Source organism: Neltuma alba, unplaced genomic scaffold (genome assembly GCF_004799145.2).
Source record: "Neltuma alba isolate B1F8T4 unplaced genomic scaffold, ASM479914v2 tig00011340_pilon, whole genome shotgun sequence".
NCBI classification, from domain to species: Eukaryota; Viridiplantae; Streptophyta; class Magnoliopsida; order Fabales; family Fabaceae; genus Neltuma; species Neltuma alba.
Genome location: NW_021636042.1, coordinates 558,499 through 585,807, shown reverse-complemented (window position 1 = coordinate 585,807; position 27,309 = coordinate 558,499). Strand labels below are relative to the sequence as shown.

Here is a 27,309-nt window from a genome sequence, read left to right as displayed (position 1 = left end):
AATATAATATTTGGCACGCATCATCCTCAAAGCAGAAAAACTTTTCTGTTTATTTACTTTTTACAGGTGTCATGACAAAGGTGCTTATAGAAATTTTTACACAGATATAACCATCTGAATTTTTGGATTACTTCCCCTTTATGGTTAAAAGATGAAAAGTTATTAATGAAGAAATTTGGAAAAACATTATCCGTACTTAATGAACCAAGTAGAGGAGAAGACTCCTCCTGTCTTTCTCTTGGACCTTTTAGAGCCAATAATATGGGTTGGACCCGCGGGTCGAACCCGCCAACTTGCTAAAAGAGGCAGGTTAGGGTTGGCCAAACCATCACCTGAAAAATATGAGCCCGCACCGCCACAATCCGAGCACGCAGTGGGTCAGCTTGCGGGTTGGTGGGTTGAATCAGCCAACCCGCCTAAATTTTTTTTTATTTTTATACATATTAAAATATCAGGAGGTAGGTTGTAAAGGTAGGAAAAATTTATGTTTGAACTTGTGTTTTACCATGTTTGGAGTTTGAACTTTGGACAATTGTATATTTTGTGTTTTAATGTGTTGTAATTTTGTTTGAATGCTTGGAATACTTTAAATCATTTCTGACTTTTTTAATTTTTTATTATTTATGAGAAATTTTTTTAAAAAATCTGGCGGGTTGGTGGGTTGACCCGCCAACCCACCTTGGCGGGTTAGGATTGGCAGAATACCAACCCGCGTAGAAAATAGGCCTTTTGAGCCCGACCTAAATAACCCGCAACTCGTCACGGGCCAACCCACAACTCGCGGATGTGCCCGTTTTACCAGCCCTAGGACCTTTTCCTCCAAGTTTTCCTGGCTCGCCACAAAAGGCCAACTCTTTAACCCTTGAAAAATCTAAGAGGAATTTTATTATGCACATTATTACACCCTCAGTCCCAACAAATGTACCATAGATTCCTTTTCTTATTGGGGAATCCTAGGATCCTTGTCAAGGAGACTCACAGATTCAGCTCCTTAATCTGAGAGACTTCATCTCCGAAAACAATCTATCTCAATAATATTCTCAATCTTTTTAGGAAAGTGATGTATGAACAGAGGTAGGAAGTCTTTGGGGGTAAAGGAGGAAGAAAGTCGGATAGCTTTAAGGTTAGCTGTTTTACTGTTAAACATTTTTATTTTTTTATTTTTACTCGGTGAAGTCCAAATATAGTTTCGCGGGCGGCATGAACGGCGTCGAAGATCCCTTGCGCCCTCGTCGGAGTAGCTGGTAGCGGCCTTGAAGATTGGAGAAACTGCTCTCTTCCCCCTTTTGTCATTCAAGTCCTGAACTAACATTTCAGTTCATAATAATCTGAGCTTGCTTGGTGAATTCAGGTGCTCTCTTTGCTCGCTCTCTTTCACATTCATTATTAGTTCTCCCCCGATCCTGGTTTACTCTCTGGAATCTGAAAGGCCCATTTATCTTTGTAGGTGCGCGCAGGCACGGTGCTTCCGAATCATTTATTTTGGTGAACTATTGAGAGACTTTCATATGACCGCACGAAAAATTTTGCTTGCTGACTTGAATGGTTTTATAACGAAGTTAATTCTGGTCCAAAAAGATTATTTTTTCCTGCATTTAAATTGCTCCCATTGAAGGTCAGTTCTCATGTTGCAGATGGATTTTATTTCTGGTTGCAGCGTGGACAATTCTGATCATCATAGTGCCATAACTTGTTCCTGTATCTGAAGCCCTTGGAGATTATATTATCTGTTTGGTCTCTCTTTCTTTCTAAAATGGCAAATAGCATATCAACATTGACGGCTCGTACAACCATAGTATTAAAATCTGCAATACTGTCAAGGCTTCTTGTCTTCTTACTAATCATCATCTTTCGGCTGCTTGTTTCCCCCTATGACACCTCTGCATCATTAAACCCTGACTGCCTCACGAGATCCAATACTAAGCCTGGCCACGAATCTTCCTGCTCAAATGTGCTTTATCCAAGCTTGTGTTCTGCCATTGAAGATGGAATAGTTTGGGATTCTGTCTACTTTGTCCGTATTGCTCAGTGTGGCTATGAGTATGAGCAATCTTATGCCTTCTTACCTCTCCTTCCTATTTGCATTTCCTTCTTGTCTCGCACAGGTGTGAAAACATTCCTTTTCTGTTTACTAATTTGGTTTTAGTTAGACGTGGTTTCATTTGGATTCTGTATGGCCTAAGTTATTCTCTAATTTGCTGCAGTTTTTGCCCCCTTAATACCGTTAATTGGTGAAAGAGCTGTTCTGGCAGTATGTGGCTATCTAATTACTAATGTTGCATTTGTAGTTGCAGCTCTTTACTTTTACAAGTGAGTTGGTCGAGTGTCAATTTCTTATTTTATTTATGCATTATATATGGTTTGACTTCGGATTGAAAACCCATAATTCTGTGTTGTTATTCTTTGACCATGTACAAGGCTCAGTAAATAGAAAGAAAGTCTAATTTAAAAATCAAAATGAAAGGGAAAAATTGAATCAAGGGAGGTCAGCACGCCACTTTCCATGAGATGTATAAAACTAATCTCAGGATGAAGAAAAAAACTGACTCTTCTCTGAACTTCATCATCAAGACGTGGTTAGAAGTGAGCCATTGCTGCAAAGATATTATTGAATCAAGCAGACACAATTGTAATCCCATAGTTGAAACAAATTTGATTCCTTGGGCAAAGGCCAGAAAGAAATACATCACTTGATTCTTCTTCAACAGAACAAGACGAACACACTTCTTGAATATATGGATGATTTCTGTTTGATGTCCATCAATTCGTTTTTCTATATTTTGAATTAATATATAAGTCAAGTGGGCAGTGTCATATTGGAAAACATTGATTATTATTGATTTTAGTGGTTGTAACTCTTGCAGGCTATCAGTTTCTATATTGAAGGACCCTGAAGTATCATTAGTGGCTTCAATTTTATTCTGCTTCAATCCGGCCTCTATATTTTATTCATCAATGTAATCTTTTCATTCTTATATGTTATAATTTAGCCTTGCATGACCTTTTCATTGGTTAAAGTAATTATATGCTTGCAATTGCAGATACACAGAAAGTTTGTATGCTTTTCTTTCCTTTGGAGGGTTGTACCACTTAATCTCTGGTGGAAATAGTTTAGCTGTTGTTTTTCTAGCTCTCTCTGGTCTTGCAAGGTCAAATGGGGTTCTGAATGCTGGCTATTTCTGTTATCAGACAATGCATCTGGCATATGATGCTGTGTTCCAGAAAAGACAAGCTTGTGTGAGTTCTTTCATCCTCGCTCCCTCTCCTTTTGTCTTTGTCTTTTGTTCCTTTTATATGAGTAGCTCCATAGCTTACTTGTATGAAAAATTGAAAACTTTATGGGAGTATAGTTAGATATGGTCCTTACTTCCCTTGCTATGTGTTGTAATTTGACTAAGGGCCCATTTGAAATGACTTATAAGCAGTTTTTCAATTGTGATTTACGGAATACAAAGTAAGGATGTAAGAAGAGTTTTGTTTCAGCTTAAGTAAAATGTGCTTATAAGTATTTACAAACGTGATTCTAAACAGGCTCTAACTATATATATTTTTTTCCTGTTTAACTTCGTTGCTTACTTCACACAAAGAGAGAGAAATGAGAAAAATATGAAAACTCTTCCTCTGGGAAATGTAGTTGGTGAATTCTGATCTTGTTTCTAATGTTGATTCATGCCATGGACCAACTGCACGCGGTTTGAATCAAAGAGTCGTATTATACTGGTATTTAACATGAAACGTGGATGTGTAATTTTTCTTTCTTTCTTTTTCTTGTCCTCCTCCTCCTTCATTTGTGTGTGAACTGTGATAATTGATTTCATCTCCACTTTGATCTCTAAGCCTCCATATTCTCAGGTTTCCCTGCGAGCTCTCATGCCTGCCCTTCTCTTAAAACATTGGTCATGTCAAATGGTATGATATATTTTGGCAATGTGTTAAAATATTGTTTCTTCATACACCTGTAATCCTGCAAGATTAGATTGCATCATGAAATCTGAGAGTCATGATTATTGTAACGCATGCTTTTTTTTCCCCCCCTCTCCAGTTGGCATTACTGGTTGTTATTTCTGGAGCTTTTCAGAGTGCATGTATTTTTGCCCCTTTCATAGCTTTCCAAGCTTATGGATATCACAACATGTGTGTTGGGCGTTCTCATGATGAATTAAGGCCCTGGTGCAAGGCAAGGGTACCATTGCTTTACAACTACATCCAGAGTCATTATTGGTATGTTGGTTTTCAATTTGCTCTAGTATTGTTAATCTGGCTAATGAATTCATCTTTTATTTATTGTACTCTAGCATCTCTTTCCTATTATATTAGAATGCATGTGAATCTTTACTGTCTAAGCAATTGAAGAGGCTTCATATGCAAGAGTATAGGAAAAAGTTTGAGGTTAAATAATCAAGCATCCAGTGTAATTGTTTAAGTGTCTCCAGGGGTGTAGGTTTCTTGAGATACTTTCAGTTGAAACAATTGCCGAACTTTCTGCTTGCATCCCCGATTCTGTTTCTGGCATTTTGCTCAATTTACTATTATGCTAAGTCAAGGCCTCAGTGCTTCTTTTCACTTGGGCTTCAAATTTCTACGGAGCAAAAGAATTTTGAAGCTGAGTTTCTTTCAGATGACATTTCAAGGTCAAATGCAGCCTCCACACTGGAGACATCCTCTGTAGAGTCAGAAGGTATAACTCCTTAATATTCAACTAGATTATTGTGTTCAACTATTTGATATAGTAGGCATATCTAGAAGTAAATTTGATTTTTTTTTTTTTTAAAAAGGAAGTAACTTTTATCCAAGGGATTTGCTTTGGCAGTTTCTTATGTGGTGGTCAAATTTATTAATTCGCAAATATAGTTCATCCATTTTCGTTTTAACTCAATTCACCCTTATTTGATGATGTACACATTGGCATTGATGATTAATCCTTTTTTATTCTGAGACACAAGCATGTATAATCTCTCATGAATAGATTAGTATTACTTCTTATACTTTTCTACCATTAATCACATGATTTTCAACCTTCTATTCTGTAACAGAAAGTTTGAATCTTAGAAGGAGAAGGAATGCCGTCCAACAAGATGATACTGTTGTTAACATAAAATCTGAGCCAGCCGCTAAGCCGGGATACTTGTCTGCCTCTGTTCTACCGTTTGTATTACACTTGGTATTTATGGCAGGCACTGCATTTCTTGTCATGCATGTACAGGTTAGTGTTAATGTTATTATCAGCTTCTGCTTTGATTATATCATAAGAACTGAACATGTGAATTACCTGAAATTGTTGACTTGTTCAACTTTTGCTATTCATCATTTTTGGGGAACCTAGTTCTGAGATTAGTTTCTTACGTGACTGTGGGAATTCACATCAAACAGGTTGCCACCCGTTTCTTGTCTGCCAGCCCTCCTCTTTATTGGTTCGCGTCATATATGATGACATCACATGCAAAATATCGTATATGGGGACGTATAATTTGGGCATACTCTGCAGCATATATTTTTCTTGGCAGTCTGCTATTCTCAAACTTCTATCCATTCACTTGACGAGGTACACTCTTGGCGGACCTTCGTGCTTCAAGGATTGCTTAGAGTTGCTCAAAAGTATTTTTCCCAGTTTTATATGAGGGACGCTGTTGGTTTTTTTCTGGCCGTTTGGTGGTGGCTGTTTGGGCGATTCAAGAGCAATAGCATTATACACTTTCTATTACGTTGTGGGAAGAGTTGAGGATGGAAAGAAGGAAGGAAAGGGGGAAGGCTACTCCTGATCTTTCTTTTGAAAGCTCTGCCAACTTGGCGAAACGACACTGTATCTAATGAACACTCCCAGTTTGTGGTTTTTTCTTTTTAATTGTTTTTGGGAATTTATCCCTTACTCGGACCTGGATGCTTCAGTTATAAGGATAAATTTTAGTGAAGCTTATCAGTAATACGGACATATGAGAGACTGACAAATTATGTTGCGTAACAGGTGTACCAAGTCATGGAACGATTTGGCATACCATTTTGTTCTGAGCCAAGTAGTTTTTTTGTATTTGTCTTGCTAGATGCAAGTAAATCAGGTGGTGAGCTTGTTAACTTGTACCAGAACACAAGAAAGTATGCTTTCCTCTCACATTCTGGTTCCTTGCTTCTCTTTCTCTTCTAGTTACATATATTAAAATTGTTTACGTTCATGTGAACTAATATGTGTGTGTAAACAAACAAATTAGTGAGTGGAAAGCTTAATTGGAAAGAGATGTTGCTCAGCTCAAAAAATATATGTGTGTGTGTGTGTAGAGACAGAGAAGAGATGTTGCTCACGTAATTCCTGTCCCCAGAAGAACCAATGACCAAGAAGCTAAGGACAAGTTCATCAGTGTCTACTTCAAACACTCCCCACTGAAACAGGTAACAACGTTACCTGCACGAAAGAGAAGAACTCGTCTCGATGATTTGTCCCATTCCCAGTTATGAACCCGTAACTCCTGCCAACGATACCCAAGATTTGCTTCAAACCTTTATATAGAGCTGCGTGGATGCCTTGAAACTTAAACATATTTAATTTTACATTTTTTATTACTATATTTTTCTCAAATTTTAATTTATTATATTGTGAAATTTGTGACTCTGACGCTTAAACCTGTCTTTTATATTTTAGTTTTTTTATATTGCAGGAACAAGCAAAGGATAATGTTAAAATTTTAAAATTTTGAGATTTTAATTGAAGTCTTTGGTTATTTACTAACGTTTAGGAAAAAAATAATCAACAAAATATCCATAATTACGTGAATTGAAAATTCTAGAGTGAAGTTAAAAATTTTGGAATATTAAGTTGGAATTATTTTGTCCAAAAAAACAAGTTGGGATTATATTTTATCAGGCATTTTTCATACTCATTTTTCTAACATTTTGCATTTATCTACATAATTTTTTCAACTTAACTTTCGAAGTTTTAAAAAGTGAAGAATGAACAAAAGGAAAAAGAAAATTTCAATTGACAATGATTCTTTCTAACTCATACTTGCAATGGTTCTAACTTGTCTTCTGAAATTTTTTACTTAGTTTTACAGGATTTTTCAAATTAATTGTAAAGATTTAAGGTCTTAAAAAGAATCCTCATTCTTTTTTTAATAGGACAAGAATCCTCATTCTTCTTGTGGAATCCGGAGATACTACGTGGCAAAATAATACTCACAAGATGGCATGGCCCTTGCTTGCTTGCTGCGGAAGGCTCTCTTCAATTTCTTCGTGTCACATTCGAAAAAAATGTAAATCTAATGCTAAAATTAAAAGAAAAAATAATTTTAAAAAACCATCAAAATAGAAAAATTATAAATAAGAACTCATGATAATATCAATATGGATTTTGACAACAATTTTTGTGAACAGATTCTTGTGTGCAATTTTTTTATTTTGATGGTTTTTTCTGAGGTTTTCCCAAATTATAATTACTCACTCCATCTTAAGTATAAAAATTAATTAAATATAAATTTTAAGATGTCAATTTTGCAGATAGATACTATTATAAAACGATAGTAATTTTTCATATGAATAATCAAATAAATATGAACCTACTATTATAAAATGATAGTAGTTTTTAATATAAATAATTAAATAAATACCGAGGTATGCTGTTTATAAATAAGAAATTGTTTGGATAAAATCAAATTATAATTTAAAAAATAGCTTCTGAATAAAATTATTTTGAGAATAGATTTTTAAAAAATATATTTTATGAAAAAATAATTGTGATGAAATAGAATGTTTAGATAGTTATTATCAGAATCACTTTCTCATATGTAAATTACTATAAAGGACATAACTTAATGTAATAATTATATAAAGAAAACAAATTTATATTTATATTTTTAAAACTACTTGATGTAAAGAAAACAAATTTATTTCACATATTATAAAATTACTTTTAAAATTATGCTTTGATTTTTACCTGAACACTTTCTTAATAACAAATACAATCAATTAATTGACCAACATGGTAAGCTATATCGCTTCCAAAGAAAAATACTAAGTTTGAATTTGAAAAGATACATTTATTGATAAAGCTTTCATTTTATGCTTCCAACATAATAAAAATTAATCTCAAATTTAAAGTGATTTAAAATACTCTTAATTATATTTTTTTTTAGCAAAAAAAAAATACTCTTAATTATATTAAAAAAATACAATCAACCGATTGTCTTTTCTTAATTGAATACGCAACTGCACTGTTCAATCAAGTTCAGCACTTCACGGTCCAAAACCGTATTGACATTGCCGACCTACAATTTTCGCGAAGCTTGTATCTTCACCTTCTTCAATTTCCATGGCAACGGCATCATCTCCGATCACCGCAGCCGGCGGTCATTCTTCACAGCCTTATGATCGAGCCAAAGCGGTCAAGGAGTTCGACGAATCCAAAGTCGGAGTCAAAGGCCTCATGGACTCCGGCATCTCCACCATCCCTCCTTTCTTCGTTTTCCCTCCTGACTCCCGATGCGACCTCAAACCCCGTCCAGGAAGCGAGTCCCAAATCCCAACCATCGACCTCTCCGGTGTCGTCAACGTCGACTCCCCCGATCGCCGCTCCGCCGTCGTAGACCAAATACGCTCCGCCGCCTCCACAGTCGGCTTCTTTCAGATCATCAACCACGGCATCCCCTTGGAAGTCCTCGACCGCACAATCTCCTCCGTCAAGGCGTTCCACGAACAACCAACGGAGATCAAGGCGCGACTGTACCACAGGGTGCCGACGACCGGCGTGAACTTCATATCAAACGTAGATTTGTACAGTTCACAGGCCGCGAGCTGGAGGGACACACTGCAGGTAAAGCTGAACCCTCCCGTAGAAGACCCGAACCTGGTTCCGGAGGTGTGTAGGGCGGAGCTGATGGAGTGGAACCGGCAGATCGAACGGCTGGGAGAGATGTTGATGGGATTGCTGAGCGAAGGTCTGGGATTGAAGAGGGAGAGGTTGAAGGAGATGACGTTCAACGAGGGAAGAATGATGGTGGGACATTATTACCCGAATTGCCCTCAGCCTGATCTCACGGTGGGGCTGAACACTCACGCGGATCCAGGCGCGTTGACGATTCTTCTTCAGGACCACATCGGAGGATTGCAAGTTAGAAACGGCGATGACTGGATTGATGTGAGATCGCCTCCTGGAGCTTTGGTTATCAACATCGGCGATTTACTTCAGGTACGGAGGCTTTTCTTCTTCTGTTTTACATTTATACCCTTATTGTTTATTTCATTCCGCATGGCTTTGAGGTGGTAACGGAATTTCATCAAGGAAGGTTTGTTGCTTTGGAGAATGGAAGAGAATTTTGTATAATTTTTCAGAAGAAACTTTCATTGACTTTAAAAACAGAAGGAGCATTCTTTTTTTTTTTGGTAAATTTAAAAGACAAACTAATTTAAAACGGCTTTTTGAGCCAAATGCTACAAACAATAATTTTAATTACCAGGATACTACACTATGAAAATTATTTACCAGCATACTACATTCAAAATCGTTCAAGGCAAGTGCGATTTTAAAAATACACAGAACTCGTTCTTTAAACGAGTTCTGCAGCTTCATTTTTTTAAAATAATTTTTTTTGGTAAAAATGCCTGTCGCCTACTCCCTATGGCTTGACCCTCCCTTTCTGCACCTCATCCCACTCCCCTCAAACATTTTCCTTCCCCCTTCACTTTTTCCCTCATTCTCCCGTATACACACGCGCACACATCACAAATTATTATAATTTTAATTTATATATAATATGATATATTTAAAAACTAAAATTAAATAAATTAATTAACACATATAATTCTTATTATAAAACCCAGCTAACTAATTTAAAAAAATTAAAGATATTACTAAAAATACATGTAATATATGCTAAAGCCATAACGTAATGTATGTTATAACTAAATAATTTAACAATTTTCTTAATCATATAAGATATGCTATAATTAAATAAATTTTTAATCTTCTTAAATTAGATAACTATGTTTTATACTGAGGATCAAAGGTAGTAACAATTTAAAGGAATCATGTAACGTATACTATAGTTAGATAATTTAGTGATATCTTTAATTAACTTATATATAATATGATATATTTAAAAAATTAAATTAAATTAATTAATTAATACATATAACAATTTAAAGGAATCATGTAACATATACTATAGTTAGATAATTTAGTGATATCTTTAATTAACTTATATATAATATGATATATTTAAAAACTAAAATTAAATTAATTAATTAATACATACAATTCTTATTATAAAACATAGTTATCTAATTTAAGAAGATTAAAAAATTATTTAATTATTTAATTATAGCATATCTTATATGATTAAGAAAATTGTTAAATACTCCTCCGGTCCTAATTATAAGACCCAATTGACTTATTTGAGGAGATTAAGGAAGTAAGTTAAGTTGGTTATTTATAATAAATAAGTGTTGTTATTCCTAAAATATTCTTTCTAATTAAGTATATTGGTTAAAACTATCATTATTAGAAGGATTATCTTGGAAAAAAAATATATAAATATAAGAGAGAAAATGGATTGGGTCTTATAATTAGGACCAAATAAAAAGTCAAATTGGGTCTTATAATAAGGACCGGAGGAGTATTTAATTATAACATACATTACGTGATGGCTTTAGCATATATTACATGTATTTTTAATAATATCTTTAATTTTTTTAAATTAGTTAGCTGGGTTTTATAATAAGAATTATATGTGTTAATTAATTTATTTAATTTTAGTTTTTAAATATATCATATTATATATAAATTAAAATTATAATAATTTGTGATGTGTGTGCGTGTGTATACAGGAGAATGAGGGAAAAAGTGAAGGGGGAAGGAAAATGTTTGAGGGGAGTGGGATGGGGTGCAGAAAGGGAGGGTCAAGCCATAGGGAGTGGGCGGCAGGCTTTTTTACCAAAAAAAATTATTTTAAAAAAAAATGAAGCTGCAGAACTCGTTCTTTCAAAGAACGAGTTTTGTGTATTTTTAAAATCACACTTGCCTTGAACGATTTTGGATGTAGTATGCTGGTAAATAATTTTCACAGTGTAGTATCCTGGTAATTAAAATTACTGTTTGTAGCATTTGGCTCAAAAAGCCAATTTAAAACCCTATGCTTGCTGTAATATGAATATCGTTGAACTTTGAACTCACCCTAAAAACCCATCAAATCACTTCAGAAGATTCAAATTTCTGCTCATTGTAATCACACTTGTGCATATTAGAAGATCTAATTCAAAGGTATACTGTAAAAATATGCTAGAATTAATTAATTAATATTATGTTGTATTAATCACTCAATTATTTAGAATTATTATATAGGGCTATATTTGAATATTATATTACCATGTTTTATTATTTTAGAAAAATAAATCCGAGGGATTGTGATTGGATAGGGTAAGATAAGATTTTAGGGTTAATTTATTAGCTTATGACTTGTCTATATAGAGGTTTATTTATACTTTTTTTTATTTGAGAATTAATAATATTTTGAGGCCTTTATTGCCCTCAACTCTTAATCCTTCCAATTCAAACAATATCAATAGTTGAAAGGAATCTGAATAAAATCATTCCATTTTTCGTAGCCAGTGAAATGAAATATAGAGATGTTCATTCCTCTGTGATTAATGATAAGATGGTTTGTGGATCAGATTGTTTCGAATGAGGAATACAAGAGTGCGCAGCACAGAGTGTTGGCGAATTGTTCGAAGGAGCCACGCGTGTCGGTGGCAGTCTTCCTGAACCCAGGTGCCAGAGAGGATGTCTATGGGCCACTGCCAGAGCTCACATCTGAGGAGAATCCCCCCAAGTATAGGAACTTCACGTTGAACGAGTTCCTGGCAAGGTTCTTCAAGAAGGAGCTGGATGGCAAATCTCTCACTAATTTCTTTAGGATCTGAATCATTTCTACACATTCACTGCTTTTTTGAATCCAAAAGTGTTGTATATTGCATAAATTGTTCGTGATTTAATATATATAATCTAACTTTTTATGTTCCTATCTTTCTCTCCACTTTTAATTTCATCTTTATATTTTAGAAATTTGTGATTAAGTTTTTATGGTTTAAACCATTTTAAATGTGATCGATATCATTGTTTTTTTGCCACCGCTATTACTGTTGTCAAATATATGCATGATGCTTTAGCATTTACAAGTTTGTCTCTTAAAGGATATCCATATTTAAAACAGTCAAATCAATAATAGGTTTTTTTTGTCAGAAAATAATAGGTAATTTATTGTCTAAATTATAATACAACCTTCTCTCTTTAATATAAAACTAGTTAGAAATTGAATTTTATTTTAAATATAAACTCTTAATCTATTTTGTTTATTAAATTTGTAATTTTTTTTAAAATATCTTTATTGATCGTAAGAAGTTTTTATCAAATGATAGTTTTACTGCGCATAATTGAAAAGTGTGGTTCAGGAAATCAACACGCATATGTCATTATCAACTAACTTAATTAATTTTTTGAATTTTAGTCCAAAAAATAATTTTTTGAATATTTTCAAATTAATTATTTAGCTCCTATATTAAAAACTGGAGGTGATACTATAAAGAGAATCATCCTTAATTGAACCTAACAAAGGATATACTCTTAGTTAGTGATAAGCGCATGATTATATTGTTTAGTCCTCTAATTAGTGCTAAATTGTGATTTGTTTTCTTTTTGGCAATTTTTTGGTTTATTTTGTGCCACCAATAGAATATAGTGTTATCTGTATATTTAATTATACCTTTTTTAATTAAAATAGATGCCCACTTTTATCCCTTGTTTGGATGGAGAAAAAAATAAGAAAAACAAGAAAACTGAAAAAAGAGAGAGAGAGAAATGAGTTTTTTTTACTATTTAAATAAAGGAGAAGAAGTGAGAATAAAAAAAAAAAGTAAAAGAGAAAATAGCGTGTGGAACCTACTTCACTTTTTTTTTAACTTTTTTTTTCTCCATGAACGGAAATAATATCAGAAAAAAAATTAACATGCCACTTCTACGGTTGTGCTGGTCTCCTTTATTTCATTAATAATTAGTATTGTCTTCAGTCCTAATTATAAAACCTCGTTTATAAAGTACTACTACCTCCGTTTTTAATTATAAGACCTTGTTTATAGCCTATAAACGAGTTCTTATAACTAATACTAGAGGTGGTACATCTGTGAGGTGCTGAAACCATGCGTTCTACATGCCAATTTTTTTTTAACCTTCAACGTACATTACAATTCATTCTAATCTTCTCGCATAATTTTTTTCCCAAAAATAACAGTAAAAAAATCATTACAATTTTTGTTTATTTAATTATTTTTGCAAAGGATTCTGGACTTTTTCTTTTGTTTTTTGTTTTCCTGTAGGATTTGGATCTTTCAATTTCAGAAATTTTAGTGACAGAAAATATGTAATTTATTTTATATTAAATTTTTATTATTTATTAATAATGTTGAACAATGTATTTTTTTATTATATTTAATTTTAAAAATTTATTCACTTTTTATTTTTATCTTAAAAAAAATAACGTTTTTACAAAATTCTTTAAATTATTTGATCATGTTAATGCCTGTATATTTTTTCATTGTTAATCTTTAATTTAATTTTAAACATTATATATTTTAATATAGAGATGAGAATATTTTAATTATTTAAATATTTACTCTTTTTTTCTTTTTTATTTATTTTAGGGAAAATGACAGATAAAGAAGGTGGAATATCTGAAATTCCAATTTGGGAAGCTAAGCAAATGTAATGACAATGAGGGAAGTACTTCCCAAATTGGAATTTTGAAATTCAGTGAAATGACAAAAATGCCCTTTGTCTTTTTTTTAAAAAAAACACCCAACCTCTCACCGGTGGCCAGCCGCCGGCAATTGGCCGCCGTCGGCCGGCAGCCGCCACCGGGCGCCGCCGCCGTCGGCCGGCAGCCGCCACCGGGCGCCGCCGCCGGCGGCCGGTGTGGTGGCTGCCGGTGGAAGTTTTTTGTAATAGTTTTTTTTGTATGTGGGAGAATATTACAAGAAGTGGTAGGGGTGGGATTTGATCCCACGACCCCTTGGCCATTTGGGCCAACAAAAGGACAGATGACCATTGGGCCATCAAAGACTTCTTAGCTTTATAATGCAAACAAAAATATAAGTTGACTCTTTTACTGTGACTCCAGTCCGTGACAATAATTTACCTCAGGATGACAAGTCTTAATTGAGAAATAACAAGTCTAAATTTGATATTAACAAAGCGACTTTTCCTGATACATAATAAGAAGTAACAGTATATTAATTAAAAATGACAGTTTATTTGAATATGACACGTCTTTACTGAAAAATGACACGTCTAAACGTGAAATTAACAATATGCCTTTTTTATATATATATAACAAGAAGTAGCATGTACATTAATTAAAAATGACCATAATTTATTTGAAAATGACACATCTTTACTGAAAAATGACAAGTCTAAACTTGAGATTAACAATGTGTCTTCTCCTGATACATAACAAGAAGTAGCATGTACATTAATTAAAAATGACCATAATTTATTTGAAAATGACATGTCTTGTTATGTATCAGGAGAAGACATATTGTTAATGCTACTTTTTAATTAATGTACATGCTACTTCTTGTTATGTATCAGGAGAAGACACATTGTTAATCTCAAGTTTAGACTTGTCATTTTTCAGTAAAGATGTGTCATTTTCAAATAAATTATGGTCATTTTTAATTAATGTACATGCTACTTCTTGTTATATATATATAAAAAAGGCATATTGTTAATCTCACGTTTAGACGTGTCATTTTTCAGTAAAGACGTGTCATATTCAAATAAACTGTCATTTTTAATTAATATACCGTTACTTCTTATTATGTATCAGGAAAAGTCGCTTTGTTAATATCAAATTTAGACTTGTTATTTCTCAATTAAGACTTGTCATCCTGAGGTAAATTATTGTCACGGGCTGGAGTCACAGTAAAAGAGTCAACTTATATTTTTGTTTGCATTATAAAGCTAAGAAGTCTTTGATGGCCCAATGGTCATCTGTCCTTTTGTTGGCCCAAATGGCCAAGGGGTCATGGGATCAAATCCCACCCCTACCACTTCTTGTAATATTCTCCCACACACAAAAAAAACTATTACAAAAAACTTCCACCGGCAGCCACCACACCGGCCGCTGGCGGCGGCGCCCGGTGGCGGCCGTCGGCGGCGGCCAATTGCCGGCGGCGGTTGCCGGCCACCGGCCACCGGTGAGAGGTTGGGTGTTTTTTTAAAAAAAAAAAAAAAGACAAAGGGCATTTTTGTCATTTCACTGAATTTCAAAATTCCAATTTGGGAAGTACTTCCCTCATTGTCATTACATTTGCTTAGCTTCCCAAATTGGAATTTCAGATATTCCACCTTCTTTATCTGTCATTTTCCCTTTATTTTATCTATCCAAACAATAGGGTTGATAACATTTTCTCTTCTCATCATTCTTTTCTCCTCCAACTTTTCTTCTTCCCAACTTTTCTTCTTATCCAAACGGAATATTAGACTCAAGAAACACCTAATCCGGATTTATTTTTGTCAATTAATTAACTAATTCAAAAATTATAAAGCCTGAATTTAGGAAATAATTTTGAACACCTCAACCTAGATAATAGAAGAGAGAAGATTAAATTTGAATGATGTTATAAGAATTAAGAATAAGATATTCCTTTAAAATAATGACAATATAATAATAGTATATCATTTGTGGCAAGCCTCTAGATCAAATCACATATAAGTCAAACCAATGAATTCGCTTATATCTGAAATAGTAATGACAATTTTGAAACATCGTACTTTTCAACAAAGGCAAAAATGTCAAATGCACAATGCTTACCACTTAATTTTTTCCGCCGAAACATTTACCACTTAATGGACTATCATCCAAAGACATTATGACTTTCAACGGCGTAGAATGTTGTTCAGATTTAAATAATTTTCATAACCCCCAAAAGTATATAATCCTTGTCACATCAGAACTTACCGTGCTATTAAACGAGAGCATTTAATTAAGTCTCACATCATACGACGGCGTATGATCCACGACTTTTAAGTATTTTCAACAAAGGCCAGGTGTTTCGAGTTGAAACACTTATACGATGCTACTATTCAACCCATGAAAGTATTTTGTTCCTTTTTCAATTCAGCTTATAAGATATGTTCCCCCGGGAAAAAAAAAAAAAAGCTTAGAAATGCAGTTTGTATATGAATTTCAAATGTCAACCTAAAATTGAGCCATGAATTCAAGCTAACAGAATTTTGTTTGAGTTGAAATTTTCGTATGTTTTTGCTGAGGACAGTGTCCTCTGATTAGATATATGTATCTTTCGAATTCGTAAGTATATATTATCAATGTTAATATCAAATATAAAGTCTCTAATAAATCACTCTGTTAAAATATATAATAAAAATTAATTTTTTTAGTCCATATAATTTTTACTCAGTTGTAAACAACTTTAATTCAATATAATTTAATTATTATAATTTTAACTCAGTTTTAATTTAGTTTTTAAATTTTAACTCGCCACATACAGTTCAATTTCTATAATTTTAATTATTTAAAATATTAGTCTTTATAATAAAAACTAAGTTTTGTGACAACTAAATTATATAATTGAATCAGAGTTGGATAACTAAGTTATAATTAAATTAAAATCATGATGCAAAAGAAAAATAACATTTCCAAATGTATACAATAGTGAGCTGGGCTCCTCGAAGGCAGGTCGTATTAGGTAGCACGTGATGGTAGGAGGAGACCTGCCAAGAAAATTATTTTGTTTTGAGAAAATTGTTTAAAAAATTTATACTTTTTTTAATTACATTTATATATTTATATGTCAAACTTGCATATGTATGAATCAAATTTAACGATTTATATTTATAAATCAAACTTTTATATTTACTGGTCGAGTTGTGTCATTTATAAGTTAAATTTATAAAACTTGAGAAAAAAATTAATGTATTGTGATCTCTCTATATTAAATTTTCTTACTTAGAATTTATAGATAATTTTCGCATTTTGCTTTTAATATGATGCAATTAATAACTAAAATTTAAATATTATTTTTAGATGGTAAATTGTCTCACCTTATAAAAAAGGAGAACACAAGTTCAAATCTTAAAAATAGTACTTGTTGAAAGAGCTTTACTTTTAATACTCTCGATACGACAGAAATTAATTTCAAACTCAAAATGACTTGAGGATAACATGAGTTATATTAAAAAAACTAAAAAATTAAATATTATTTTTAGATGCTATCAAATAATCGAATAGTGTCCATTGAAAGAGATAATTAAACGTTTTCTTTATCTGACAAGTGTATATACAAGTCAGGAGCAATTTTGGGTTATAAAAGTTTATCATGTTTTTCTAATTATTTGATATTCACTATCAATTATCTAATTAAATGGGTGATAATTATTTTACTTAGAAATTTTAAATTTTAAATATTATTTAAAAGACATCAAGTTATTCTTTTTCTTTAATTTTTATTTCAAATTTATGTTACAATAGGAAATATCGGAACAAAATTTTAGGGCTCAAACGTAAGGGCATAAACTTTGATATTGACAAATTCAATATTTTGTGGTTACGTTCTAAATTTCTAACATTTTAAATGTACAAAAGGTTGCACCATACATCATTCAAAGTTGAAGCAGTAGAATACTTCCGGTCCAAAAAAAAAAAAAACAAGAAGCAGTAGAATACTGTCAATATAGAAACCATAAAAGATATTTTTTTTATGGCCAGAAAAATGTTTTGTTTGAAGTTCAATATTTCGTAGTTACATTCAAAATTCCTAACATTATATATATTTATAGAGAGGAAGGGAGGGAGGGAGATTGTTAGCAGACATTCAAACTTAAAGCAGTTAATTATAAAATTAACCTTTTTTAAAAAAATGATAATAATTGGAAGAGTTTTGTTCGCAATATTTTAACCATCTTAAATTCTTAATAGTAACTTCACCAAATTGATATTTTTGTCATATATTAATATTCATAATTTCCATGACAACGTGCAAATTTTCGCACAATAATGTAAATTAAAAGGTGTTCACTTTGTAAAAATCGTTTTGACAGAATAGGTGTTTAATCTTTTCTAATAGCACATTTGATTAGATTACAAGAATCAAGATTACATTTAATCCTAATATAAAAGGCTGATTCATTTGTTTGGTTTGGCTTTTATAATGTAAACATGATTACATTTTGTAATGTTGATTACCTAAAGTAATGTAAAGAGGATTACACTGGTGGAATATGTCAATAAGGATTACAATATGTGGGAATATGGTAAAAAGACATTTTTTGCCCCCCTCCTCCATAGTCTTCCTGACCACACATCCACCTACTCACGCATCTCTTCATCCACTATCCTCCTCCTCCCTCCATTTCCATTACCACCATGGAGCTTTATCATTATGGGTGTCACAGCTTCATTCCTAATGAGTACCGCCACTCATTAAACTCCTATTCATGAATTTCGCCACCACCATCAACCTCCCCACTCAACAATGGTGATTAAGTTTAGGAATCGAGATGTTTGGGTCTTCCATGTAGATCTTGCAAAACCCATCCTGAATCCTTAGTAAATACCTCCCATGGAAACAACTTCAAGTGAAAACCATGAACAAAGAAACTAGAAAAAGTGGGTAAAATAGTAGCAGCAAAAAAAAGCCACAGCTACTCACTTGAACAAACTTTTTTGGCCTTACAAATTATTAAGCAATGAATCAATTAGATAATGACAACACTTGACCCTTTTCATTTGGATCAGAAGGCAACGAAACATATTAATGACATTTAGGACCGGCAATATACATCAACTTTAGTAGCCTTCTACCTCGTTTGTTGCTGTAGTCCTAATTCCTCTTTTGTCTTCCACCCAATGATTTCATTTTTGTTTTTAGCCTTTCGAATTATTTTGTTTTGATTATGTTTCTAGACATTGGTTATGGCAACAAGCAATGAAGAAAAAGGAGGACGAGGAAGGCGATCATGGAAGGGAAGGGGGTAAGAAAAAAATGTGATAAGGATATTTTAGGCTTTTTTGTTTTTATAATTATTAAAATTAATATAAAAATTATTACGTTTTTGAGATTTCTAATATTAAACCAAACAAACGTATTGTAATCATCTTTATATTACATTACATTCCCTCCTATTACATTACATATAACTTATGATTTAATGAAGCAAACGGGCCATAAGACTTTCAAATTAATTGAATTAAGCTTCTAATTATTTTTTTGACAGAAATTAAGCTTCTAATTGTAACTCAGCTATTTTTTTTTTTACTTTTTTATAAACTAACTGAATAAACTCATCATTAGTCGCACTCTTAACTAGGTACATTATCTTTTTTTTCCCCAATAAAGTAGTGGAATACAAACTTTCATGGTCAATTTTAAGCTCTAGGGTATGGATGGGGATGATAAGTTTGAATTTACATGCTTTAAAATACACTTTTATGATCCTATCTATGAGTCACTTTCAACATATTTTATGTGTATAAAAAGAAACTGAAATTTTATTAACTTTGCTTTAAAATTTAACAACTTTTATCTCTATTTAATAAACATTATACTTCATAAGAATAAAGTCAAAACAGTAATAATTGCACAGTAAAATTGTGCATTCATAAGAAAAAAATTCTCTCTATCCTCTAAATAGAACAAAAAAAAAAATTCTTTCTCTCTTACCTATGAATAGGATAAGAAGAGTATAACTTTTTTTTTTGGGTAAAAAGTATGTGATTTAGAAACTGGGCATTTATAATTTTTTTTTCATTTTAATTTTTCACTGATGAAAGCATCTTTAATAATTCAAAGATATTTAATTAGGAAACATTATTATATAGCTTGTGCGGGTATATCTGGTAAGAGCAAAACACATACGATCGATATGTGATTTTCTTTTGGATATGATGAACCTTTTAACTGACTTAGTTGATTTTTTTCAGATTAAACACATTATTAAAATTTTAAACACTTACACACATCGTTATATTTTAATATTAATAGTATGTAACTTTTTTTTTTTTAACTTTCTATTTGGCTAGTCATTGTCAATTAAAAAGATGAAACGAATTAAAAAACTTGTCAAATATATATATACACATTCTTTGAACTTAATTACAAATTATGTATCAATCTTTTTGGATTGAGTTGCGAACAAAATTCATAACAGCAAGTACATATAGTTAATAAACAAGAACAAAAATTCAATTTTTATTCGTTTTGAAATCTTGGCTTTTTAATTAATAGAATGTATAGATTTATTCAGTAATAAGATATATATCATATGAACTATCAGAATTTTCTCAAAATAACTAATATTTCCTTGTCCACAAATAACATCTGATTCCACAAAATTAATTTGCCGGTACCTTTTATTTTATAGATGGAATTATTCAAAATAATGTCAAAAAGATTTTATGACTAATAAATTGTAATTCAATGCAGATTATTTTAATTGTAAGCGCCATTGTAATTCTTTTTTGGTGCAAAACAAAAAGTTACTCTCACTAATTTAGATATAATAAAAATTTAGTTAAAGTAATAAGCATATTTTTGTTTCCAAAGATATTCGTATACTAAATGAGAAAAAAAATAAAAGAAAATGTATGAGACCATTAATAGATTGATTAATATGAATATCCGTTGCTGACTAATTGATTTATATATTATGAAAATAGCAGTCTGATGTTCAAAAATAGCACCCCCGCCCCCATTATAAATAGCCTAGACTTGCAAAGTAAGGAATCACACACCAATCTGCGCTCTCTCTCTCTCTCTCTCTCTAGATCCGTTTACTCCTATCTCTCCTTTCATTTATATCCCTTCATATTATGGCTCCGCCTACTGTAACCAGTGATTCAAACCAGACCTACGAGAGAATGAAAGAGGTGAAGCAATTTGATGAGTCCAAGGCCGGAGTTAAAGGCCTTGCTGATGCCGGCATCACCACTATCCCTGCCATGTTCGTTAACCCACCAGAAGTTTTAGCCACCCTCAAACCCTCTCCCTTCACTGGCGCCGAAATCCCCACCATCGACCTTGCCGGCGTTGACTCCCCGGACCGTCGCAGTGCTGTGGTGAAGCAAGTCAAGCGTGCGGCCTCCACCGTCGGCTTCTTCCAGGTTATCAACCACGGTATCCCGGTTGAAGTCCTAGACCGGGCCATCGCCGCCATGAAGGCCGTCCACGAGCTGCCGGCTGAGGTCAAGGCTCCACTCTTTAAGAGAGAGATGGAGGGAGTGTCTCTCAGGTCAAACATGGACTTGTACCATTCAAATGCTGCATACTGGAGGGACACACTTCTGATACAGTTCGGGCCAGTTCCGATCAACCCGGAGGAGATCCCGGAGGTGTGTCGGGAACGGCTGATTGATTACAACGAGAGAACTCTGCCGGTGAAGGATCTGTTGCTGGAACTGTTGAGTGAAGGTTTAGGGCTGAGCAGAGGAAAGTTTAAGGAGCTGACATTTGGAGAAGCGGTGACTCTGTCGGGTCACTACTACCCGTATTGCCCTCAGCCGGACCTCACGATCGGGTTCCGGTCCCATACCGACCCGGGGATATTGACGGTGCTGCTGCAGGATAACATGGGAGGGCTTCAGGTGAAGTACAAGGAAGGTTGGGTTGACGTGAAACCTGTCCGTGAAGCCCTAGTTGTCAACATTGGAGACTTGCTTCAGGTACATGTATCTATCTATCTATATATACAGACGTCAAGAACTAAAGCTTACGCTATATCAAGAGTGGAGGTTTATATGTAGACTATTCAAAGATAATAATAACCTTCCGATCCTAAATATAAGACCCTTATACAAGTGTGTATAAGAGTCTTATATTTAGGATTGGAAAAGTATTACTTCTAGTTGTTAATATAAAAGTTAGTTTGACTTTTAATTTGGCCATAAGTATAAGACTCAAATTTACTTTGTCTTTCATATTTATTTATTTTTTTCTAAAGTATTAATCCTTATGCTCTTATAGTAATTACACATGCTAAGGATTGCAGCAAATGGTAGTTGTAGCTAATACACATGATTAGCAAGGATATTCTCAGAAAGATAATACCCATTTATTATAAATAACTAACTCAACAAATTTTCTTAATCTATTCAAATTAGTCGACTAGCTCTAATATTAAGGACCAAAGGTAGTATCTTAATATAAGAGCTAATTGACTAATTTGAGTAGATTAAAAAAACTAGTTATGTTAGTTATTTGTAATAAATTAGTGTTATCTTTTCTAATTAAACTATCATTGCTAATCAGGTCTATTAGCTAGAACTATCATTATTACAAAGACTATCTTGAAAAAAAATAGATAAATATAAGAGACAAAGTGAATTGGATTTCATATTCAAGATCAAAATAAAGGTCAAACGATTATATTAAGGAACGGAGGTAGTATATAATGAAATTTGAAGTGGGTGATTAATTAATTAAATTGGACAGATAATATCGAATGAGAAATACAAGAGCGTGGATCACAGGGTGCTGGCAAGTAATTGCCGGGAGGCAAGAGTTTCAATAGCGACGTTCTTCAACCCGGGAGCTGCAGAGAATATGTATGGGCCTCTGGAAGAGCTGACGTCAGCAGGGGACCCACCTCGCTACCGACGTGTCACCTACAAGGATTACATGCACAAGTTCTTCAACAAGCAAGTGGATAATAAGTCTCAGACTGATTACTTCAGGATATAATGAATAAATAAAAGAACTCATAAATAAATAACTCATCTAAATAATATATAAGATCTTCACTCTTGATGAAGAGTACTGCCTCCGGTTCTAATTATAGAACCTTATTTATAGTTTATAAATGAGGTCTTATAATTAGAACCAGACGTAATATAGTAATTTAGGAGACATAAGTTAATTAAAAGTGAGGCTCTCAGGTAAATCAAATAATTATAATTTACAAATAAGGCAAGTGTGGTTGCCTGTGTAATTTAGTATAAATGTAGCGTACTGCTCATGTGAACTTCTGTACTGAACTCTGCATCATAAGTTTGTGCTGATTAAGAACTTCTAAATAAATAAATTTTGGGTGTGCGTACATTTAAGAATGACTACATTGTGTATAAAGCAACGGACAAATGCAATAACATGAATGATACTACTTTATAAGAACTTATTTGTAGTCTACAAATAAGATTTTATAATTAGGACCGGATATAGTACATGAGAGCTTGAGAATGTATACACATAAACAGTAGTGGGAGATATTGGGATAAAGATATAGAATAATACCACTCCTGAAAAAATCTCTTCTTAATATATAATTATAAAACCATTTTTATGTACATAAATGATCTCCAAAGCTTATATTACCTTTCAAAATGCTAATACTTTGCTTCTCTTTGTTCTTTGATTCTTGTTCTCTCTCTTTCTCTCTGTATAGTACTCCCTCCTCTTATTTATCCTTCTCACTCAACTGTCCTCCTCTATTTTTCCTTTTTTCATTAATACACCTCCCTCATTAATCACCCTCAGCTTCTCCACCTATTTCGGTGGAAAAGCTGGGTGTGTGTGTTTTTTTTAATAAAATATTATTATTTTATATTATTTAATTATTTTTTTGAAATGATAATTTTTAAAAAAAATAATATTTAGAATGTTACAACTCCAATCCTTATTATAAATTACGTTTTGTGAAGAAAATTTTTTATCCAAAATATAAATCACTTGTAGGGTATTTAATGATGGCTTTTTAATTTTACTTTTATTTAATTTTAATTGGGAACGAAGAGGACAAATATGTGACAATAATTTATAAATGCAGGGACAGAAAATTTTTTAATAAAGGTAAAGTCTAAAAAAAAATTATCAATTTAATGGATTTTTTTTTATAGGAGTGGCACTCATCACCATATAAGTATAAATACATTAGAATGATTAAAACTTCAGCAAAATATTCCATATATTAATCTGCAAACTTTCAATCAAACCTGTTTTTTCATTAGCGTTGAAGCAGTAATATCACTTCATCTAATAGGAGCAATATGATATCGTTTTCCAAGCAAAAATAAAACAAAAGGAAAATAACAGTGAGAAATATCAAAATACATTGATGGTGGAGAATATTGCCTTCAGGGTTTCAGCGAATATATCTAATGGACGAATTAGGTCATGTTTTTTTATATCTATTTTGTCGATTTCTGCACTTACACAAGGTCAAATGTGAAATAAGACATATGGCTTTGTGTGATTAAAAAACTTGATCTAAAGTGTTGTCCTTAGCCGATGGTTCCTATACAAAAAATAAAATTTGTATACGTTAAACACATAATACAAATTAATAATTCTTGTGTGATTAAAATTATCAGTATTACAATGAACTTTATGAGCCAGATATGTAGGACCTTATCTTATCATTAATAATTAATTATTTACTTACAGTTCATTCATCCCTGAAAAATAGTCAATATATCTCTTAAAATTTAATTGGTAATCTTTCCTGATCACATGCATAACGTATAAAAACATGCCAACATGCATATACTCTGGTACACGAAATTAATTCGAACTGGTAAATTGTATTAATCTCAACAGAATGATGTATTTTGAGGTGACCTAACTTCATATCTCTGTTTTGGTAAAAAGTAGCAAACGTAATGCTCCTAAAATAATTAATCTCTTTTGGCAAACACTAAAGTTGAAAGGCTCAATATAATCCTTATTGGTTATTGTTTGTGGCTCCATCAAATCTAACACATGTACCTTCATGAACCATTACTTTATTACTACCTCTTGTTCTAATTATAAAACTCTGTTTATAAACTCATGAAAATTACTTGATTCACTAATTAATACCACCTCCGGTCCTAATTATAATTAGGACCGGAGGTGGTATTAATTAGTGAATCAAGTAATTTTCATGAGCTGAAAGTTAATTTATATATGAATATAATAACGATAGTCAAAAGTCAGAGAAGACAACCCTTTTCATGTTTTGCAATAAATTATCTTATGATGAAGAATTTTTATGAGCTGGCCTCTAGAAGAACCCGGACGTCATTTAGGGATTCTTTATAGGTATTCAAAGTACAATAATTCCATATATATGTGTGTAGATATATATAGATATATACTCCTTCTATTCTTAATATAAAATATAATTGTGAAGTTAATTTTGATCTTAAATAAAAGACTTTTATTTTTCATATTTATTAATTTTTTCCAAATAATCCCTCATAATACTCTCTTAATCACAATGAAGCAGGGGAGAGAGGGAGATATTAAAGAAGATTATTCAAATGTTTTAGAAAAACATATTATATTTATTATAATTAACTAACTTATCTAATTTTTTAATCTAATCAAATTAGTTAAATAGATTATCCATTAAGGACGGAAAGAGTGTATATATAAAAGACCTATGTTCTTTGAAATATAACTTGATTTTTTTAATAAGAGAAGTAGACTTTGATTACTGCATGATCATAATTAATTGAGTAAAATACTCTGTCCTTCCTTGTATTTTACCCTAGTTACATAGACATTCTATCTATTTTAAAAACATATACTTAAGTTTAAAACATTAACTTTGTTAAGAATATTCTAAAAATATACTTTTTTAATTAAAATTTATATTAAAATTCTTTTTATTTACTAACTTATCCTTCATGATGCCAAATCCTTAAATCTTGGTTAAAAAGTTTTGAAGAATTTATTTTTTTCTTTTCCTTAATTCTTTTTATTTTTACAAATAACTGTTTATATTTTTGTCACATTTTATAGAAAATTAAATAATTTAGTGAATGTAGACATAAAAAACTTGAATGAAAATTTAATTATTATTATTTAAATAAAGATATAATTGACTAAATAAGTTACAAATGTTTGTAACAAAATTTTTATTTAAAAATTTTAAATTATGAATTTAAATAATTTCTATAATCTGTCAAACTTAGATAATTTATATTATATGATGGAAAAAATACGTATCTAATAAATTTCGTAGCCATTTAAAAGAAACCTAACTAAATAAGTTTCAATATTTGTGATGAAAAATTAAAATTATAAAATTTTATGACATAATCAAAATCAATAAATTTCATGATATATTGGAAAGTTTGAAAATACATGTATTAAAAAAAATTTTGCATCAAATTTTTTTTTTTCACAAATATAAATGTTTGAAGAACTTTTATGTTAAGGAGAGGTATTTTAGTTAAAAGAAAAGTTTAAAAGTCAAATTTAGCGACTAACTCATGGTTTGATAGATGGAAATAGAATTTCAAATATATAAAAAAGTTTTGCGTAACATACAGTTTAGTTTTAAAGGGTTTATATGCATTTTTAAAATAGAGAAAAAATTTTTGTAGTTTAAGTAAAACAAAAAGGCAGTTAGTATATTTTATTCTAATTAATATATTTAAAGAGAGCGACCGACAACTGCATGTGTGAAAAGTTTAGATCTTTATGCTCATTATCTTTTCAATTTACAATATCTATCTTTTCAAATATCTATGCCATATTTTTTTTATTGGCTATATATTGTGAACATAGAGATCTAGATAATTGCTTTGTCAGTTTCATATATAGTTTTAATGGGAAATGGATTGTAAGGCAAGGCCATTAGCAAGTGTGTCTGTAAGAGAGAGAATAAGCCACTACCTTTTTCCTCCTCTCCCCCCCCCCCCTTCTTTTTCAATTATTAATATCCCTTTCTATATCTAAAAGTTTTCTACATCCGATTCAGTGGATATAAAACTGACATGTCTTCATATCCATATGATGGTCAAACACATTGCGCTAGCTAGTTTGCATAAGAGTTGGCTTCTATAGACATAAAACATGTGATTATAAGTGATTAAACAGTTTCACATGATGATCTCCTTATCTCACTAATGACACTTTGTTCCATCTTAAATATAGAAACTAGCTAATTAATTTATAAAGATTAAAAAAATAATTAAGTTTGTTATTTGTAAAAAAAAATGTGTCGATGTTTTTAAGATACCCTCTTCAATCATTTTTATTGAAAACTATCCTATTGATAAAAATATATAGTCCTTTAATTTCATTTATGCAGTTAATTAACATGGATGATTTGGAAAAAATTATTAATTTGGCAGACAGAATTAATAGAGATATTTTATTAGAGCCAAAATATACCTGTTAACCAATTCTTACCCCGGATGGTTTTTGTAGCCTAGAATATACTCCTTTTCACTGAATTAACACAGAGTATGACTTTTCTGCAGTCATCTTTCTCATCAGAAGTTAATTAAATATTAATTAAATATAATTTTTCTATTGTCGTTCAGTATGATTGTC

At 31.9% G+C, this 27,309-nt stretch overlaps 3 protein-coding genes across 13 annotated transcripts; all 3 read left to right on the top strand.

Moving 5' to 3' along the window:
- The first annotated feature begins 844 nt into the window (after positions 1–844).
- LOC114712202 (GPI mannosyltransferase 2) lies at positions 845–6,221 on the top strand. 10 transcript variants are annotated; one of them, XM_028896679.1, is made up of 10 exons: positions 845–1,074; positions 1,188–1,351; positions 1,448–2,105; positions 2,205–2,310; positions 2,865–2,957; positions 3,042–3,237; positions 4,043–4,221; positions 4,434–4,678; positions 5,034–5,203; positions 5,371–6,221. In XM_028896679.1, exons 3-10 carry the CDS (start codon positions 1,754–1,756, stop codon positions 5,536–5,538), a joined length of 1,509 nt encoding a protein of 502 aa, XP_028752512.1. In that variant the 5' UTR covers positions 845–1,074; positions 1,188–1,351; positions 1,448–1,753; the 3' UTR covers positions 5,539–6,221. The 10 variants fall into 10 exon arrangements, with proteins under 10 accessions (XP_028752512.1, XP_028752515.1, XP_028752509.1 ...); XM_028896682.1 differs by having other exon boundaries at positions 845–1,123; positions 1,217–1,351; XM_028896676.1 differs by having other exon boundaries at positions 845–1,123.
- Positions 6,222–8,278: 2,057 nt separating this feature from the next.
- On the top strand, positions 8,279–12,002 carry LOC114712204 (1-aminocyclopropane-1-carboxylate oxidase homolog 4). Of its 2 annotated transcripts, none has more exons than XM_028896687.1 (2): positions 8,279–9,172; positions 11,676–11,900. In XM_028896687.1, exons 1-2 carry the CDS (start codon positions 8,297–8,299, stop codon positions 11,793–11,795), a joined length of 996 nt encoding a protein of 331 aa, XP_028752520.1. In that variant the 5' UTR covers positions 8,279–8,296; the 3' UTR covers positions 11,796–11,900. The 2 variants fall into 2 exon arrangements, with proteins under 2 accessions (XP_028752520.1, XP_028752519.1); XM_028896686.1 differs by having other exon boundaries at positions 8,282–9,172; positions 11,653–12,002.
- An 8,800-nt stretch (positions 12,003–20,802) lies between these two features.
- On the top strand, positions 20,803–22,789 carry LOC114712205 (1-aminocyclopropane-1-carboxylate oxidase homolog 1-like). The gene is made up of 2 exons (XM_028896688.1): positions 20,803–21,710; positions 22,480–22,789. Exons 1-2 carry the CDS (start codon positions 20,862–20,864, stop codon positions 22,726–22,728), a joined length of 1,098 nt encoding a protein of 365 aa, XP_028752521.1. The 5' UTR covers positions 20,803–20,861; the 3' UTR covers positions 22,729–22,789.
- The last annotated feature ends 4,520 nt before the right edge of the window (positions 22,790–27,309 follow it).

Coding starts and splice junctions, on each gene's coding strand:
- LOC114712202 (XM_028896679.1), top strand. CDS start 1,754: ATGGCAAATAGCATATCAACATTGACGGCTCGTACAACCATAGTATTA. Junction 3,238..4,042: donor TCCAGAAAAGACAAGCTTGT/GTGAGTTCTTTC, acceptor CCCCCTCTCCAG/TTGGCATTACTGGTTGTTAT. Junction 4,222..4,433: donor TACATCCAGAGTCATTATTG/GTATGTTGGTTT, acceptor AAGTGTCTCCAG/GGGTGTAGGTTTCTTGAGAT.
- LOC114712204 (XM_028896686.1), top strand. CDS start 8,297: ATGGCAACGGCATCATCTCCGATCACCGCAGCCGGCGGTCATTCTTCA. Junction 9,173..11,652: donor ACATCGGCGATTTACTTCAG/GTACGGAGGCTT, acceptor TTTGTGGATCAG/ATTGTTTCGAATGAGGAATA.
- LOC114712205 (XM_028896688.1), top strand. CDS start 20,862: ATGGCTCCGCCTACTGTAACCAGTGATTCAAACCAGACCTACGAGAGA. Junction 21,711..22,479: donor ACATTGGAGACTTGCTTCAG/GTACATGTATCT, acceptor TAAATTGGACAG/ATAATATCGAATGAGAAATA.